At 45.7% G+C, this 14,451-nt stretch overlaps 1 protein-coding gene across 3 annotated transcripts in view; it reads right to left on the reverse strand.

Annotated features, from left to right (window-relative positions):
- ADGRD1 (adhesion G protein-coupled receptor D1) overlaps nt 1-14,451 on the reverse strand; it is a 148,008-nt gene that overhangs the window by 38,862 nt on the left and 94,695 nt on the right. For 2 of the 3 annotated variants that reach the window (XM_044440635.1, XM_044440637.1), the window contains 4 exons: nt 13,730-13,841; nt 9,428-9,581; nt 1,464-1,530; nt 862-928 (listed from right to left, as the gene is read on the reverse strand). In XM_044440635.1, the coding sequence (XP_044296570.1) occupies nt 862-928; nt 1,464-1,530; nt 9,428-9,581; nt 13,730-13,841 (400 nt within the window). The remainder of the gene's footprint in view (nt 1-861; nt 929-1,463; nt 1,531-9,427; nt 9,582-13,729; nt 13,842-14,451) is intronic. The other variant, XM_044440636.1, reaches the window with a different exon arrangement.

Genomic DNA, 14,451 nt, shown 5'->3' on the forward strand with positions numbered 1-14,451 from the left:
ATCACGGTGGCCCTCCCCAGCCCTTGGAACAGAGGGACTTCTGGTTGCAGGGGTGGCACAAGGCAGTGAGGAGGGAGCCTGAATTGCTGCTGGAAGGCAGGTCACAGGGAGGGCCCCACACTCAAATGGCAGACGGGGGCTCTTCCTTGCACTCGTCTGAAACAGGATTTGGCTTTTCATTGTGGCTGCAATTTTTTTGAAAAGGGAATAGCCACAATGTTCTCCATTTGGGAAACAAAAAGAAAATGGGATGGGATGAGATGGGATGGGATGGAGGGAGAGATTCGAATGTGGGCAAAGATGGTATGTGGAAAATGAGAAACACTATTCTGATTAATCCTGACAAAATTCTGCAGTGATTCCATTCTGATGAGGATTGGTGCACTCCATTGTCCCCCTGATTCTAGCAATATTCTGTGTATTGAGGTGGGGTTTCCACTAACTTGCACTCTTTTGGGATGGGGAGTTGAAATGTGGGCAAATTGTGTCATGTGCTTTAAAAAGATGGGTGATCCTTTGAAAGGGTGCGTGATCACAAACCTACCTGTCCTCTATCAAACCCCACAGGGGCAGGTTCCCCTTTCAGCAATATCCTTGCCAGCTTCATCCTCCCCACACCAGTTCCTTTAGCACAGCAAGCCCCACAAGTAAGAGACCATGTCCAATGCATCCCCCCCTTGAGCGCTTCCTAATCCTAGCACCTGGTTCAGATCAAGGAGGCAGGTTAGCTCGGGCCTAAAGCCACTGGCCTTGTGCAATCTCAGAATATGTTCTGGGGTTCCTCCAACATTCACAATGAGCGGATCAAGCTGCACCCCTCGAGTTGCACAAGACATCCCCACCCTGGATGTGCAAACCTACCATGATGACGAACAGAGCAGGGCCCACGAAAGCCCAGATGACGCCATGCTCCAGCGAAAGCCAGCAGCTGGAAAGAGAGGGACAGCGAGGGGAAAGCTGTTCACCGAGTGGTTCAAAGAGGCAAGCAGCAAAGATCAAGGTTTTTAACAGGCTGGGAGAACACGCTGGAAGCTGTAAAAATGGAGGTGGGCAACCATCTGCTTCTGCTTTGGATGCTTGCTTATTTCCTTGCTTATTTAAAACAAATCATCTGTTCAGGTCTTTTGGACCCTTAAGCATCAGCCAGACACTGGCACTGGATTTCAGGTTAAACACTGATAACATAGCTGTTAGAATTTAATAATACTAATGCTAACTAATACTGATTGGGGCTACAATCATGAAGAGGTTTCGTACTTCTCTGTCCATCTGGACTAGCTAGTGGCTTCCTCTCCGAGGGAGGGCTAGAAAAGGCTTCATATTTGGGATGAGATATTCCTTGGGCAATGGTGCTATCTGGCAAGGTGGACTCCTGGGTGCTGCTATTGCTGAGCACGGGTGGGACCCACATTGCTCAGTGATTGTCCCCCCACTATGGGACCTCGCCAACTGGAGCAACTTACTTGTGGTTCTCTCCGTAGCTATCCACAGCTGTAGTGATGGAGATGACCCAGATCAGGAACGGGCAGCCTGAAAAGTGAGAGAGAGAAATATCACAAAAATAGTTCCGATGGTGGTGGCGGTATTGCACCTTGCTTTGCCTTATTTTCCCATTCAGAAATCTCAGGTAAGATATGAGATATCGCAGAAGACTGTGACAGGAGGTGAAGTCCATACTTCCCCTCTGATGTTTCGATTGCTGGAGTAATTTGGGGGCTGACATGGCAAGCCGACGAGCACTTGCCTAGGAGCAAAACATAGAACCGAGCAACAGGGACGGGGAACCTGGAGTCTCCCAGATGCTTGGGACCACTGCCCCAGTCATCGTGACTATTGGTGGTGCTGGCTGGGGCTGATGGGAGTTGCAGTCCAACCATGCCTGCAGTGCACCAGACATGCTGTTTTAAGGGATGGGCATTTTTCAGATTAGGGACCAAGGTATCTTTCGAAAGGAGATGCCAGAGGTTGAACCCGGGGCCTTCACCGTACAGAGCTGGAGCCCCATTCCTGAGGTGTGGTCACTTCTCCATATCTCAGACCCTGGTATTCCTAAAAGTGAGGATGAAACTCCCACTCTGTAGGGTAGAGAATGGGTTCTGCTCTTCATTTCGGTCTTACCAAATGTGGTGCCTTTCCTTTGGGATTAAATGGGATGCACTTATAGGGAGGTACACTTAGAAATAATATTGTGTGTGTGTGTGTGTGTGTGTGTACGTGCATGTGTGTGTATCTTCTAGACACTTCTTCAGTGTCTAGAAGAAACAGTCACTGAAAATCTGCCCTGAACTCCTGTGAACTGTCAGGCCTTTGTCTACAAAGCCCGCCCTTTCCAACCTGCCTTGCTTTGGTCAGGCTAGAGTATTACAGAATATTGGAAATTACTTTCACATCTTCAAAGTGAAGAGAATCTAGGTTTCAAGAGCCAAATTGCTGGTGAACATTTCGTCTCCTTCTCCTTCACCTTCTCCATCACCACCACCACCACATTACATTTCTGTACCACCCATAGTTGAAGCTTTCTGGTGGTTCACAACATTTTAAGTCTCCCATCCAGATTCCAATCAGAACTGACCTTGCTTAGCTTCCAAGATTAGGCAGGATCGGGCACTTCAGACTCAATGGAAGCTATATTTCACATCAAAGATTTGTAGAAGGAAAATGTGTGTATACCTTTCCACACTGCCACACAGTATATGAGTCAACAACACAGCTGAGGAAGAGATGTTCCTCAACATGTGTGTAGGTGGACAATTATTTTTCATAGGTATAAGGATGCATAATTTGTAACCAACAGGAGTGAAGAAAGTCCGCACTGAACATATACATGTTGCCATAAATAGTGGACATGTTGCTTTATTTTTGAAGGGGTTTTAAATAGGTTGTTTAAAACAAGTATATTTAGGAAACAAATCATTTTTTCATTATTTTTATCCTTCCTATTATTGCTGCACTTCATTATGTCTAAGGACGATGCCTACTTAATCATGCATCTAAGTGCTGAAAGCAAAATTTAGAGCAAAACAACCCTCAGAAAATCCACCTAACTATCTGTCAGGTTTTGCTCCATTACTTAAGTGTATAATTTTAACAGATGATGCAAGATGCCCATTGCAATTGTGTTTCAGCATTTGCAATCAACTGCTGTGAAATGCCCAGAAAGCTTCCATTATTGGATAATACAGAAAGGAAATCAGTAAGAACAACAACTTGAATTATTATATAAATGCTGCTTTGGGCAGCAAAGGGGTCCTGCAGCTACCCAGCAGCCCTGTTAGTTGCTTTCGCTGGCTGAAGGGGGAAATCTGAAGGACCTTGTCCCAGCATCTTTGGCCTTGGTCCATGTCGAAGAACTCCTGTAGATTTGGGGATGCTTTCCTAGTATTGTTTTCTGGTATTGCACATTTAGTGCATGGGCTGGCAGGGAAGTCCATTGGGCTGTAGGGTTTTTTTCTGTCTAAACATCCATAGGATTAGCCTTTAAGATCATTAAACATAAGGTGAAGCTCTAATAAAGAACTGAGTTTCTGAAGTTTTCACCAGCTTCTGTGGGAAAGTGGGGAGGAGACAAGACCTGTACATAGCATGCACGCACGCACGCACGAGCACACACGCACACACACACACACACACACTCTCTCTATTGGGATCTGCGTGCACCCTTTAAAACTAGCAGAAGCATGGTTGTAGAGGTTTTGTTTGTTTATTGACATGGGGGAAATAGCAACATTGAAAAGCTAATGTCTGTTTTCAGAGATGAGTGTCTTGGGGGCTGGAATGAATTGTGGGCTTCTGGATGTGATATGTTTATATCTGTAATTGGATACATCATGGATTTCTGCCCTTCTCTGCCCGTATTCTTTGTTCTCTGCAAACGCCAGTGGTGATTTATTGCCCCCTATCGTCACCGATTGTGGAGGAATGCTTTTGAACACTTTCACTCAGGTGGTGTTCATAACGGAAACTTTCCTTTCTGGCCCTTGCCTGCAGGGACAGTGTGTCACATGCATTTCTTTCACTCATTCAGAGCGGGGGCAAGATGGTGCAAGAAGCATTGCTCTCGCTCTTAGTTGACTTTCCCTCTGCATCATACAACGCTAGGCCACATTTGATTGGCTCTTCAGCTCTGTGGCACAGCCATGCTCACATTGTCTCTGGTGGGCTGGCATCATGTTGCAGTGAAGAGGAGACAACAAAGGCAGAGAAGGGGGAAGAGCTACTTGAAGGAACAGTGAAGGCTGGGCCTTGAAAAATTATGAGCTGGATGGGGGATTTCAGGCTGTGTATCCTCCTCTCCCCCAAAAGCCCCCTTTCATGCCAAAATGCTCACTTACAAGCATTCAGCACAGCTCTTTCCGTCATTCCCAGTGTGAACTGGCTCTCACTGCCTTGCGACGGAAGAGAAGGAATATCTGCTCGACAAGAATTACAATTTGACTGGAGTGCCTAATCAATAAACGTGGCCCTGACCCAGAACCATTCAAAGACAACCTCCTGTTTGGCTACTGCAGATAACAACATTCTCTGTCTTTGATCCAACTTCCCAAAAAGAATAAGAAAAAATCTAATCTATTTTGCTTCTGCTCCCCTCGGTGCCTCCTAGCAAAGCAATATCGGGCTCATCGCCTTTAATAACACTCCGGAGTCAATGGCTCCCAATCCAAGCTGCTAAAAATATCTTCTGAAACAGAAAGTGCCAAAATCTCCCTGGAGATAGCATTCTCAGTATAGTTGCAATGTTAGAGATGGAGAGATGGAGAGATTTCGGCACCCAGTTCCTCTCTCTTGATCTCCACAAATACAGGCGAGGGGAGGGATGAATAAAAAGTTGCAATAGATATGAGTTGCAATAGATAACCCTTGGAGGGGAGAAGGCATGGAGTTGTGTGTTCAGGAAGGGCAGAAGAATCGCAGTGCACTGCATTCTGGGAGAAAACACTTCCTTTCAGAGGTCTACACAGATCTCTGGGTTTCCTGCAGATTCAAAGGTAGCAGTAAGACTTAATAATGAAGGAATAGAAATTGTGAAAGATTTCATGTACCTTGGCTCAGTCATCCATTCAGAGGGAGACTGCAGCCAAGAAATTTGAAGAAGATTGCGACTTGGTAGGGCAGCAATGAAGGAATTGAAAAGGATCATCAAGTGTATGGATGTATAACTGCAGACCAAGATCAACACTGTCCAGATTATTGTATTCCCTGCCACAATCTATGGGTGTGAACGCTGGACAATGAAGAAAGCTGACAGAAGAAAATTGAAGTATTGGAAGCTTGAGGCTGGAGGAGATCTTTGCAAATACCCAATTCACAGACCAAAGAAAATGAATTTGGCATTTGTAAAATGGGGGGAAATGGTCAAAAAGATCTTCATAAATGCAAGGAGAGTCAGTGCAAGAGAATCAGCTGCACCATGGAACTGCATTTCTTGAAAATCCCCTTGAATTGTTTCTATGAAATTCTTCTGAATGACTCTGAGTTTGGTTCATCATCGAATTAGCATATTGATACAATCAAAAGAACAAACCTGGAGGCTGATTTAATTATGTGGTTAATCACTTGAACTGATTTGCCTGCTGGAGTGATTGAGTAACTTTAGCTAAAATAATTGAAGAACTAACTCCCAAAGTTGAATGAATCTGAAATTTATTAAGGGCATGATCCTATGTATGTTTAGACAGAAGAAAGTTCTATTGCTCCCAGCATTCCCCTACAGTCATGATAATTAGGGAATATTGGGAGTTCTCGGATTTTTCCTACCTGAACACACATAGAATTGCTCCCTCAGAGAGCAATGCTGTAGTCCCTAGGAAGGCATTCCAGGAAGCAAAGGAGATAATTTCTCTTGGCTGCCATGGAAAACTCAGACTAGGACAAGGAGGAGATACAGCCTTTCCCAGCCATTTATCCTCCAGAAGTTTGACATACCAGCTTCCATCCTTCCCAGCCACCATGCCTGATGGTGAGCAAGGGGTGGAGTTCTGCGACAAAACATCTGGGTAGACACCAGTTTGGGGCAGGATGTACCCAAGAATGAGTGGCTGGGAGCATTTCCACACATACCTCTTTCTCCCAAGAAGACGTGTTGTATCTTTGGGAGACTGGTTCCTTTTGTTCTTCTTGAAGGTACAACTGTGGAGCATGTGTGTAGGTTGCTCAGAATTCCAAGATGGAGTGGGTTATAATGTGTGTGGCGGGAGGACAACAATGACACAACGCCTTGCTTGTTTACAGAGAAAAGCTCTACAGCATCCAGTATTATTCAGCTATCCATGATGCATAGAAAATGTCAGTTCAGAGACATTTAAGACAGAGCTGCTTGCTTAGGTGCCACATAGCCTTAACCTGGCAGCTTTCCTAAAACTCTTCTGAGATGTTCCTGGGATTTAACCTGATTATTTATCAGCTGAAAACTGCACTGGAGAAGAAAATTAAACAGAGAGTTCCCTGGCAAGATAGTAAAACTTTAGCAGATGAAATGCCAGGCAGTCATCTGGATAACAAGAAGAGCTAATTCCATGAATGTAAAATGGTCTGCAAACTCAGCTTTTCTCTTTTAGGTTTTAATGGAATATTAGGAGATAAATTGGCAAAGGCCAGGTAGTGTTTGGGGGTGGGGAGGGGGCTGAGTGGTGAAATACCACTGAATTTGGTTACTCTGAAATAAACCAATTGTCTTCCTAAGAGCTAACCACTTGAGACAATAGAAAGGGAAGAAAGCGCTTCCACTTAGGGTCGTAACACTGGAATCTCCTTGAAAACCCTACCGAGGGATAATCGATTGCCCACAATAAACAAAAGCGCTCATGCATTTCACTGCCTGGTTGGGGGCACAGAAGCTGGAGATGAGCTGTACAATTTAGGCACAGCAGCTAAGATATTAAAGATCGGTGCATTAAGGCAGCATCCTATGCATGTTTAGGCAGAAAAAGGCCAACAGTTACAGCATTCCTTAGCCAGCAGGGGTGGCTGACAAATGATGGGAGCTGTAGATTATTTTCTGCTTAAAAGTGACTAGGACTGCACCCTCAGGGTCTCATATGTGGGGCAGGTGATCCACATGAAAGAGGTTACTCTTCCCCCCAGTAACTCTAATGCTAAGTCAGGTTGAAAATTGGTGTCTGGCCCAAAGTCATCCAGTGGATTTGATGGCCAAGTAGTGACATGAACCCTGTTTCCCTGAGTCCCAGTCGAGTCCTCTAACCACACCAGCTCTCTTTTAAACTTGCTCTTCTTCGTTCTTGTCATGTACCCAGTCAAACTGGGCTACAAAATGGTGTCAGTGTGGGGAATATAAAATAATAAAGATGGAAACACTTCAAGCAACATTGGCTTCTCTCAGGATCCAGGTTTCTGATTGCTTATCCTCAAAGGGAAAGGAGACAAGCCCAAGGTATGCTGTCCCTCAGGTCAGGAAGAAGATTTGGTCCTGAAAGTACATTTTGTTGACAAAACAAAGCAACAAAAAACATCCAGTGGGGCCAACCCCCAGGTGGACATGAAGTCCAAAAACTACAGGTCCAGATCTGCACTACTCCACACTCACCTTTGAATGATCAGTGTTGAACATTTTTAGGAAAGACCTACGCCCATTTCAGGAGGAGATTTCCATTTGATGAGCAGGCTTGTGCAGGCGCACATGCAAACAGACTAAATGAAGCCAAGACACCCCTTAAGGCTCCACCAGGGTTGGCAGAGGTTGGAGCAGCAAAGAAGTGAAGTTGGAGCTGTCTGTGGTGCTATGCACTTCGTTCTTCCAGTCCTAGCTCTGACCTTGGCCCGATCTCACCACAACCCCAGAACTTTCCCCTCTTTGGAGGGGGTACACATGGTGAGACTATCATACCCTTCCTACGTCTGGACCCCAGACTTGCTTGACCATTCATTTGGAACCTCCCTTCTGTCAATCCCCCAACAGACTTTTTCTATATCCAGAGCCAGAACAGCTTTGCTCCAATTTATCTTTAGTGAAATCATCACATGGGCAGATCTGATGGGTTACGTGATCTTGTCATCATTGCTAAGAAGAAAAAGTTGCAGGAGAAGAAACATTGCCAAAATGGAAGTCAGGTGCAGTTGCAAATGGGCTTATAGTGGAGATGATACCTGAATAAGGGGGGTGAGGGGCTGCTTGCGGGGATGTATATGCACCCCCCTTTCACAGAAAAGGAGAAAACATTTTTGGCTGACATGAGCGTAGGAGGAAATGTCTCTGAAACATTAATTTCTCTCTTTTCTTCCCATTATCAAGCCAAAGGGCAAATATGCAAGAAAACCCTACAAAGCAACCACGATCTCATCACGCCTACAGTCACAGAAAGATTCTTCATTGCATCAGTGTGTGATGTTTTAAGCAACCCATGCTGAAGCGTACATCAGTGAAACACGGTCTGAAGTATACTTGGGTTTTCAGAACATCGCTCCTTTTCCCCTACCTCTGATTAGTGAGCTTTGACAAGCACCATTTCTACCTCCCTGGAACAATGAGGACAAAGACGGCCTCAGAGGAAGGCCAAATTGAGTTAGATGGAGAAAGGAGAGTGTGCACGCACATGCGCCTACATGCGCTTAGATGCTCTTCCACTGCCTGGGACAGAAGATGGAGGGACAGAAGATGGAGGGGGATCATGAAGGGAAGAGGGGAAGAAGGAGAAAGGGCCAAAAGATATACATAGAAGAGCTGTAACTGCCTGCTCCTGATGCTCCCCCTTCGCAACCACCTTTCCCCCACTAAATCTGCAGCCTGGAAGAAGACCACTGCTTGTTGGTTTCTAGCAGCAACACAAGGAGAGGCATAGCTTCAATTCTTTCATGGGTGGCCCATTCATGGCTGTCTGAGGTGGGTCAGGAGCCTCAGGAATAAAGAGGACGTCTGAAATCATCAGAGAAACTGAAAGGCAAGGCTGAAGTATAAGCCAGAAGTCTGGACCAAAAGGCAAACCCGGAGGCCTTGTCGAGAAGCAAGATAGCCATCAGGATAAAGGAACAACCAAGGGTACAAATGTCACGACTTGGGAACAATTTGCTGCTTGTGCCAAGCACAAAACCAGGAAGTCCTCCATCGCTTTCCCGACCAGGAGGATGCACTGGCTGACCTAATGAGCAAAGGCCACCCACGGAGGGTGCCCGGATGGAAAGTGGGCTCCTGCAGTTCAGCAGTTCACCCTATGGGGTGCAACTCCACATCCCAGCAGCTCCTGGCAGACTGGGAAGAAGGCAGAAAATATCACTGCGGACTGTCCCCCATATCTGCTACACTCCTGCATGAAAGCAGTGACGAGAGAGACTCCTTCAGTACCCCATGTGAGGAGCACTCTCCAATTTGGCCTGCATCACATGGCCTTCTGGAATGCTTCCTCCAAGGAAGTCCATTTTCACCCGGTTCTGTTGTGAATGGGAGTTTTCTTGGAATGGGAAAGGGGGAATTGCCTACCCCATCCAATTCCATAGTAGTATAAATGCTTGCTCTCTTCAGATCCAAACACTTTGATCACCATACTGTAGAGATGGAAGCCTTCCACCAGCATCCAAGCAAAGGCACTCAGGAAGAAGAAATGGAGTAGAACAGCCAGGACTTTGCAGGGCACCTGGAAAGAAATCAAAACAAGCAAATAAATAGAGATACGTGTGAAACATTGAAAGCACCAGCCGATGCAGTTTGCAGTCCTGCTAAAATATTGCTTATAATACATGCATCAGATGCCCAATCTGTATCTTACATATTTTATCTCAAATCCCTATACAATCCTGTAAAGTAAATCCACAGTTTTGTCCTCCCCTGGTGACTGAGGTTAGGAGGAGCTTGCTATAACAAATAAGTTGTCCGAGCTGCAATTAGGACTAGGGCTGAGCCAAAATCGCAGGCCTGTTGGAGCCTGCAGAACCATACCTGTACAAGACTCTCGATAAATGCTTTATGGGAGAGGCTAAAAAGCTGCCCCACTAACAGAGGCAGGGGGAAGGAAGGACATCTTGGTGTTACCTTGGCAACACGGAGATGCAGCTCTGCTTTGCACTGTGTTCTAACCTTTTGTAAAATAGGTCCTATTTTAAGCTCTATTGAGTTGGCTTCAGTGAGCCTCTGGTGGTAACCAGAAGGGGCCAGACTCAGGGTGAAGGTGAATTAAATGGGGAAGATTTATTTAAAACGTAGCAGACGAGCAGGAAATCACGTTTAAGAGATGACAGCACAACACACACACAGGATCAGGAGAAAATAAAAAGAAACCTGAGAACGAAATACAGAATAAAATGTAGAACGTGTGGAGCCCAAGAACCAGAGTCCCACGCAAGACCTATAGGGGCCTTCGCTGTTTGTCCCTGATCCTATCCTCAGCCCCAATTTGCACCACACAAATTGGGCAGGCCAGCCTGCACAGACCTCACGCATCAGCTTGACATTTGATCTGCAGGTCACAGGGATCAGAAGATGGGACAGATCCCCCCAAACAAAGGCTAAGACCCTTTTATTTAAAACTTATTTTAATTGTTAATTTATTGGTTATTTATAGGATTTTAAATCTTTTAAGCTGAGATGCACTGGGTTGTAATATTTTTATTGTATAATTTGTTATATTTGTATATTTTGTGCTTGTTGTGAGCTGCCCCGAGGCTTTGTTGCGATGGGGGCAACATAAAAATGTTTTAAATAAATAAATAAATAAATAAATAATAAATACATAAATAAATAAAAACACAAACATCAGTCCAAAACTGACACACAACCCGTCTGACTGGGCAGTGAAGCAAATGTGACTTTTTAAGACCCTCTGTCTGCCCAAGTTTAAACAGAACCTCTCACGAGGGAGTTGTGCCTCTTTCAGTTTGAGGACCCGATGCCCTTTAGGAGAAGCTTTCCAGGGTAGCATCCCAGGTGGATTATGCCAAAGGCAAAGGGTCGAAAGTCACAAAAACAGTAGCATATTTTGGTCTCAAGTGCTTGCTGTCCATAATTAAGCCTTAGAAGAAGCCTTCCAATGGGGAAAGAATGGACACGAGCTGGGAAGCCACCAAGCCACCGCTGATGGGGAGGAGAAGGTTGGTGCCCAGGAATGGCATCCACATGCCCACATCACATCCCGCAGCTGCCCTGATGGGGAAGGTTGCCAGTCGCACCGCGAGGGGTCTGTGGGCATTTACAGGGATGGTGTGTTGGGGAGACACGTGCCAGCAGCCAGCAGAGCCAAATATTTGCTGAGCACGATGAGAGGCAAAACTAGATGGGGACACCCATTTTCTCTCTTTTGCCACCCTCCTCTCTCTCTTTCTCACACTCCTTCCTTTGCATCTCTTTCTTTCTGCCAATCCATTCTCTTTTCCACCCCCTTTTCTCCATCTCTCTTCGCTTGTCATTGTCTAATCCACACAATTTGGTATGCATGTTTAAATGCACAGGTTCTTCCAAGCACTTTCATTCCAGCAGGATTCCATGACTATTCCCATTGCGTTCCAAGCATTTTTCCATGGTGTGCCCATTTTGCAAATAGGCACATTTTCTCTGCATGTTCCCCTTACATGCACAGTTGTCTCAAGGTGAGCTGAACTGCAGAATTTATAAAATGCGGATTTCACTATGTAACTCTGCGTTGGCTCACTTAGGGGCCCAGGAGGTCCAAAGTGGGACAACATATAAGTAAAGGCAACCCCTTAGTTACAGTGGGTCTTATTTCTGAGGAAATGACTACGTGATGCAGTCTCAGTTGCCTTATTCCAAAAAGTAAACATTTCTCCATTGAAACAGTGCCTACGTGGTAAGAGAACATAACTCTGTGTATTTGTGCACACACACACCCACATATGAATGGAAAAATGAAAAGACAGCAAGTGTGACAATAAGACATCCCTTTTTTCATCTCTGAATCTTGCTCCCTACACACATTTTATTTCCCTCTGGCTTAGCTTGCCTCTTTGGAGTTAACACACGGTCTTGCAGATTTATTAAGGGTTGCTTGGTTGTATGTTTTCCTGCCTTGTTGTGGTCTGCTTGTTTCTTCTGATTGCATATTTTCTGCTAAGCGCCCTTCTCTCCGATTTTTTATTGCCCCTCTAAAACAAGACCCTTCTCATCCTGCCTCTTCCCACTCCCCGCGGCTTATCTGTTTCCTCCAGTATTGCTGCTCAGGATTAGAGGGAAGGGCAGGAGGGGTAAGCTAGCCGTTTGCTCCTTCTTGCAGCCATAGGAAATAGGGGCTACAGATCAGGGTGACCGAAGGGAAAAATATACAAAGGTAGCCTCTGCCCACCTTTGTGGCCTTCAAATCTTTCCAAGATCTCAGAAATAGCATTATCTGCTCCATTTGGCTTTCCTGTCTCCCTTGCCCCATTCCCAGTGGAGCCGGCCCTACCATGAGGCCGAGCAGGCCAGTGGACATTGTGGGATGCAATGAGATGTCAAGAGATGCCTTTTAAACTTGATGCCTTGCAAACTTGGTGTCCTTACCATGTTGACCAAGCACCGTAGTGCTCAGGACCACCCCCCCTGATGCCCACCTGCTCCTCTAATCTTAATGTTTAAAGGGTTTTTTAAATTAATACAAAAAAGTATTAGCTGCCTGCCTACTCTTTTCCATTCTTCACACCTCCCTGGATCTAGTAATATTCCAGGGTATTGTATGAAGGAAATGGCAGCCACCACCTCCAAAATATGGTGGAGAATATTGGGAGGTAATGCTTCAAAGATGCATTCTTTTTCTAGGGCTGAATTAAGAGAAAGACATATCTCGGACATCTTTTCAGAGAAATGCCTTCTAGGTAATTTTGCCTCGCCTCCAGTCCAAGGTAACGTCACTGGATCAAACACATGATTGTATCAAGATCAATTTGTGTGCCATGGACATGCAAAAAAGAGAGGAAAAAATTCCAAGAACTGAAAGATATTTCTGAGAGTTTCAGTGAAAAGGTCACCCGAAAACAAGCCCAACTTGGAACAATATTGCCTGTCCAGAATGTCTATTTCTTTCTGGCAGCTAAATTAAGATAACGAGAATATGGTTCCCTCACATGCTGAGTATCTCAGATGAAACTTCCCTATTATTATTAACATCCATAATAGCGATGGTAATTGTTAACTTAAACTTCAGCCCACAGGCTGACTATGATTAATGCATTGTTTTATTGTCTTATTTGTGCTGCCCAACGTTAAAGCAGATGCATCTGTCACAGCCCCTCAAGAACTGATACAAAACATGCTGGAAGGATTAGGGTGTTACTCCGCACATTAGCAAAGCGCCCAACTTTTAATAGAGCTGTGGCAAATCAGAAAGATACACTGCAGTGAGCAGGAGCACAGTACACAACCTGTTGCCCTTGGGCACACTTACTCAGACGTGCCAGGATTCAGTCCTTTCTCTCCCCAGAGCTCAGCTAAAAATCTGGGTTGCAAGGGGGAAAACCCTGTTGTTCCTGGAAATTTCTGTTTTCCTGTGGTTGGTAGTGGTAGAGAAATGAACACCTTGATGGTGGTCCTGGGGGGCTTGGAGGGACCTCCAAAAATCACAGTGAGAGGGAGAGGGACTCAATGGGAGGACACCAGCTTTGCATGCAGAGGGTTCAACTCTCAGCTTCTCCAGCTAGGGCTAGGAGTAGCGTTAGGGTTGGGTGGGCCAAGGAGAGAATCCAGCCCGAATTGCCAGGTAACCTCTGCCAGTCAGAGTTGACACTATGAGGTTAGCTGGGCTAATGGCCTGACCCAGTGTGCAGCAGCTTCCTATGTTCTAAGCCCTTGCTTTGATCTTACCGTTCCAGGATCAAAGTGGAAGCTGATAAGCAGCAGGATTTGAGCCACCAAGATGGCAAACGACAGGTTGGCGTGGATGTGGTAGCGCTGGTTATGGATGGTACTGACAGAGCTGTGGAAAGAAAAGTCGGTTAGCAGGCTGAGAAGAAAGGGCATACTGATGATTCATCTGCAGGGAGCTGGTTTCCTAGGCTGGCTGCACAAGAGTGCCCGAGGCGCTTGCCTAAGTGCCGAGGTTACGTTAAAGCTGCAATTGTACACAGACTGGCATAGGAAGAAGCCACATTGACCTCAACGGAGGTTGCTTCTGAGCAGTTATGCACTCTTCAATTCTAGGCACATATTTATGTAATAAAGTCCCAATGAGCACAATCAGAATGACTTCTGAGAGACTATGTGTAGGATTGCCCTGGATCCACAGCTACTTGCCTCAGTGCCTGCGCACTCTCCCCAGTATCAGAGGGAGAATGCCAATGCACCAGGAAGAAGTCACACCGTGTGAGAACATGGCTGAGAAGGTCCCACTGCACTCCTGTCCTGCTTGTGGGTGTCCCTTCTGGGCAGTGGGTGGGCCACTGCCTGAGCTGAATGCTGGCCTAGATGGGTCCTTCAACCAATCCAATATGGCTCTTGCGATGGCTTTGAATGGTTCTCCATACATTGCACCATTAACTATGGAATTCACTTCCTGAGGATGTAGCAATGGCCACGGATCTGGATGG

Source organism: Varanus komodoensis, unplaced genomic scaffold (assembly GCF_004798865.1).
Source record: "Varanus komodoensis strain SLA01 unplaced genomic scaffold, ASM479886v1 scaffold38, whole genome shotgun sequence".
NCBI lineage: Eukaryota > Metazoa > Chordata > Lepidosauria > Squamata > Varanidae > Varanus > Varanus komodoensis.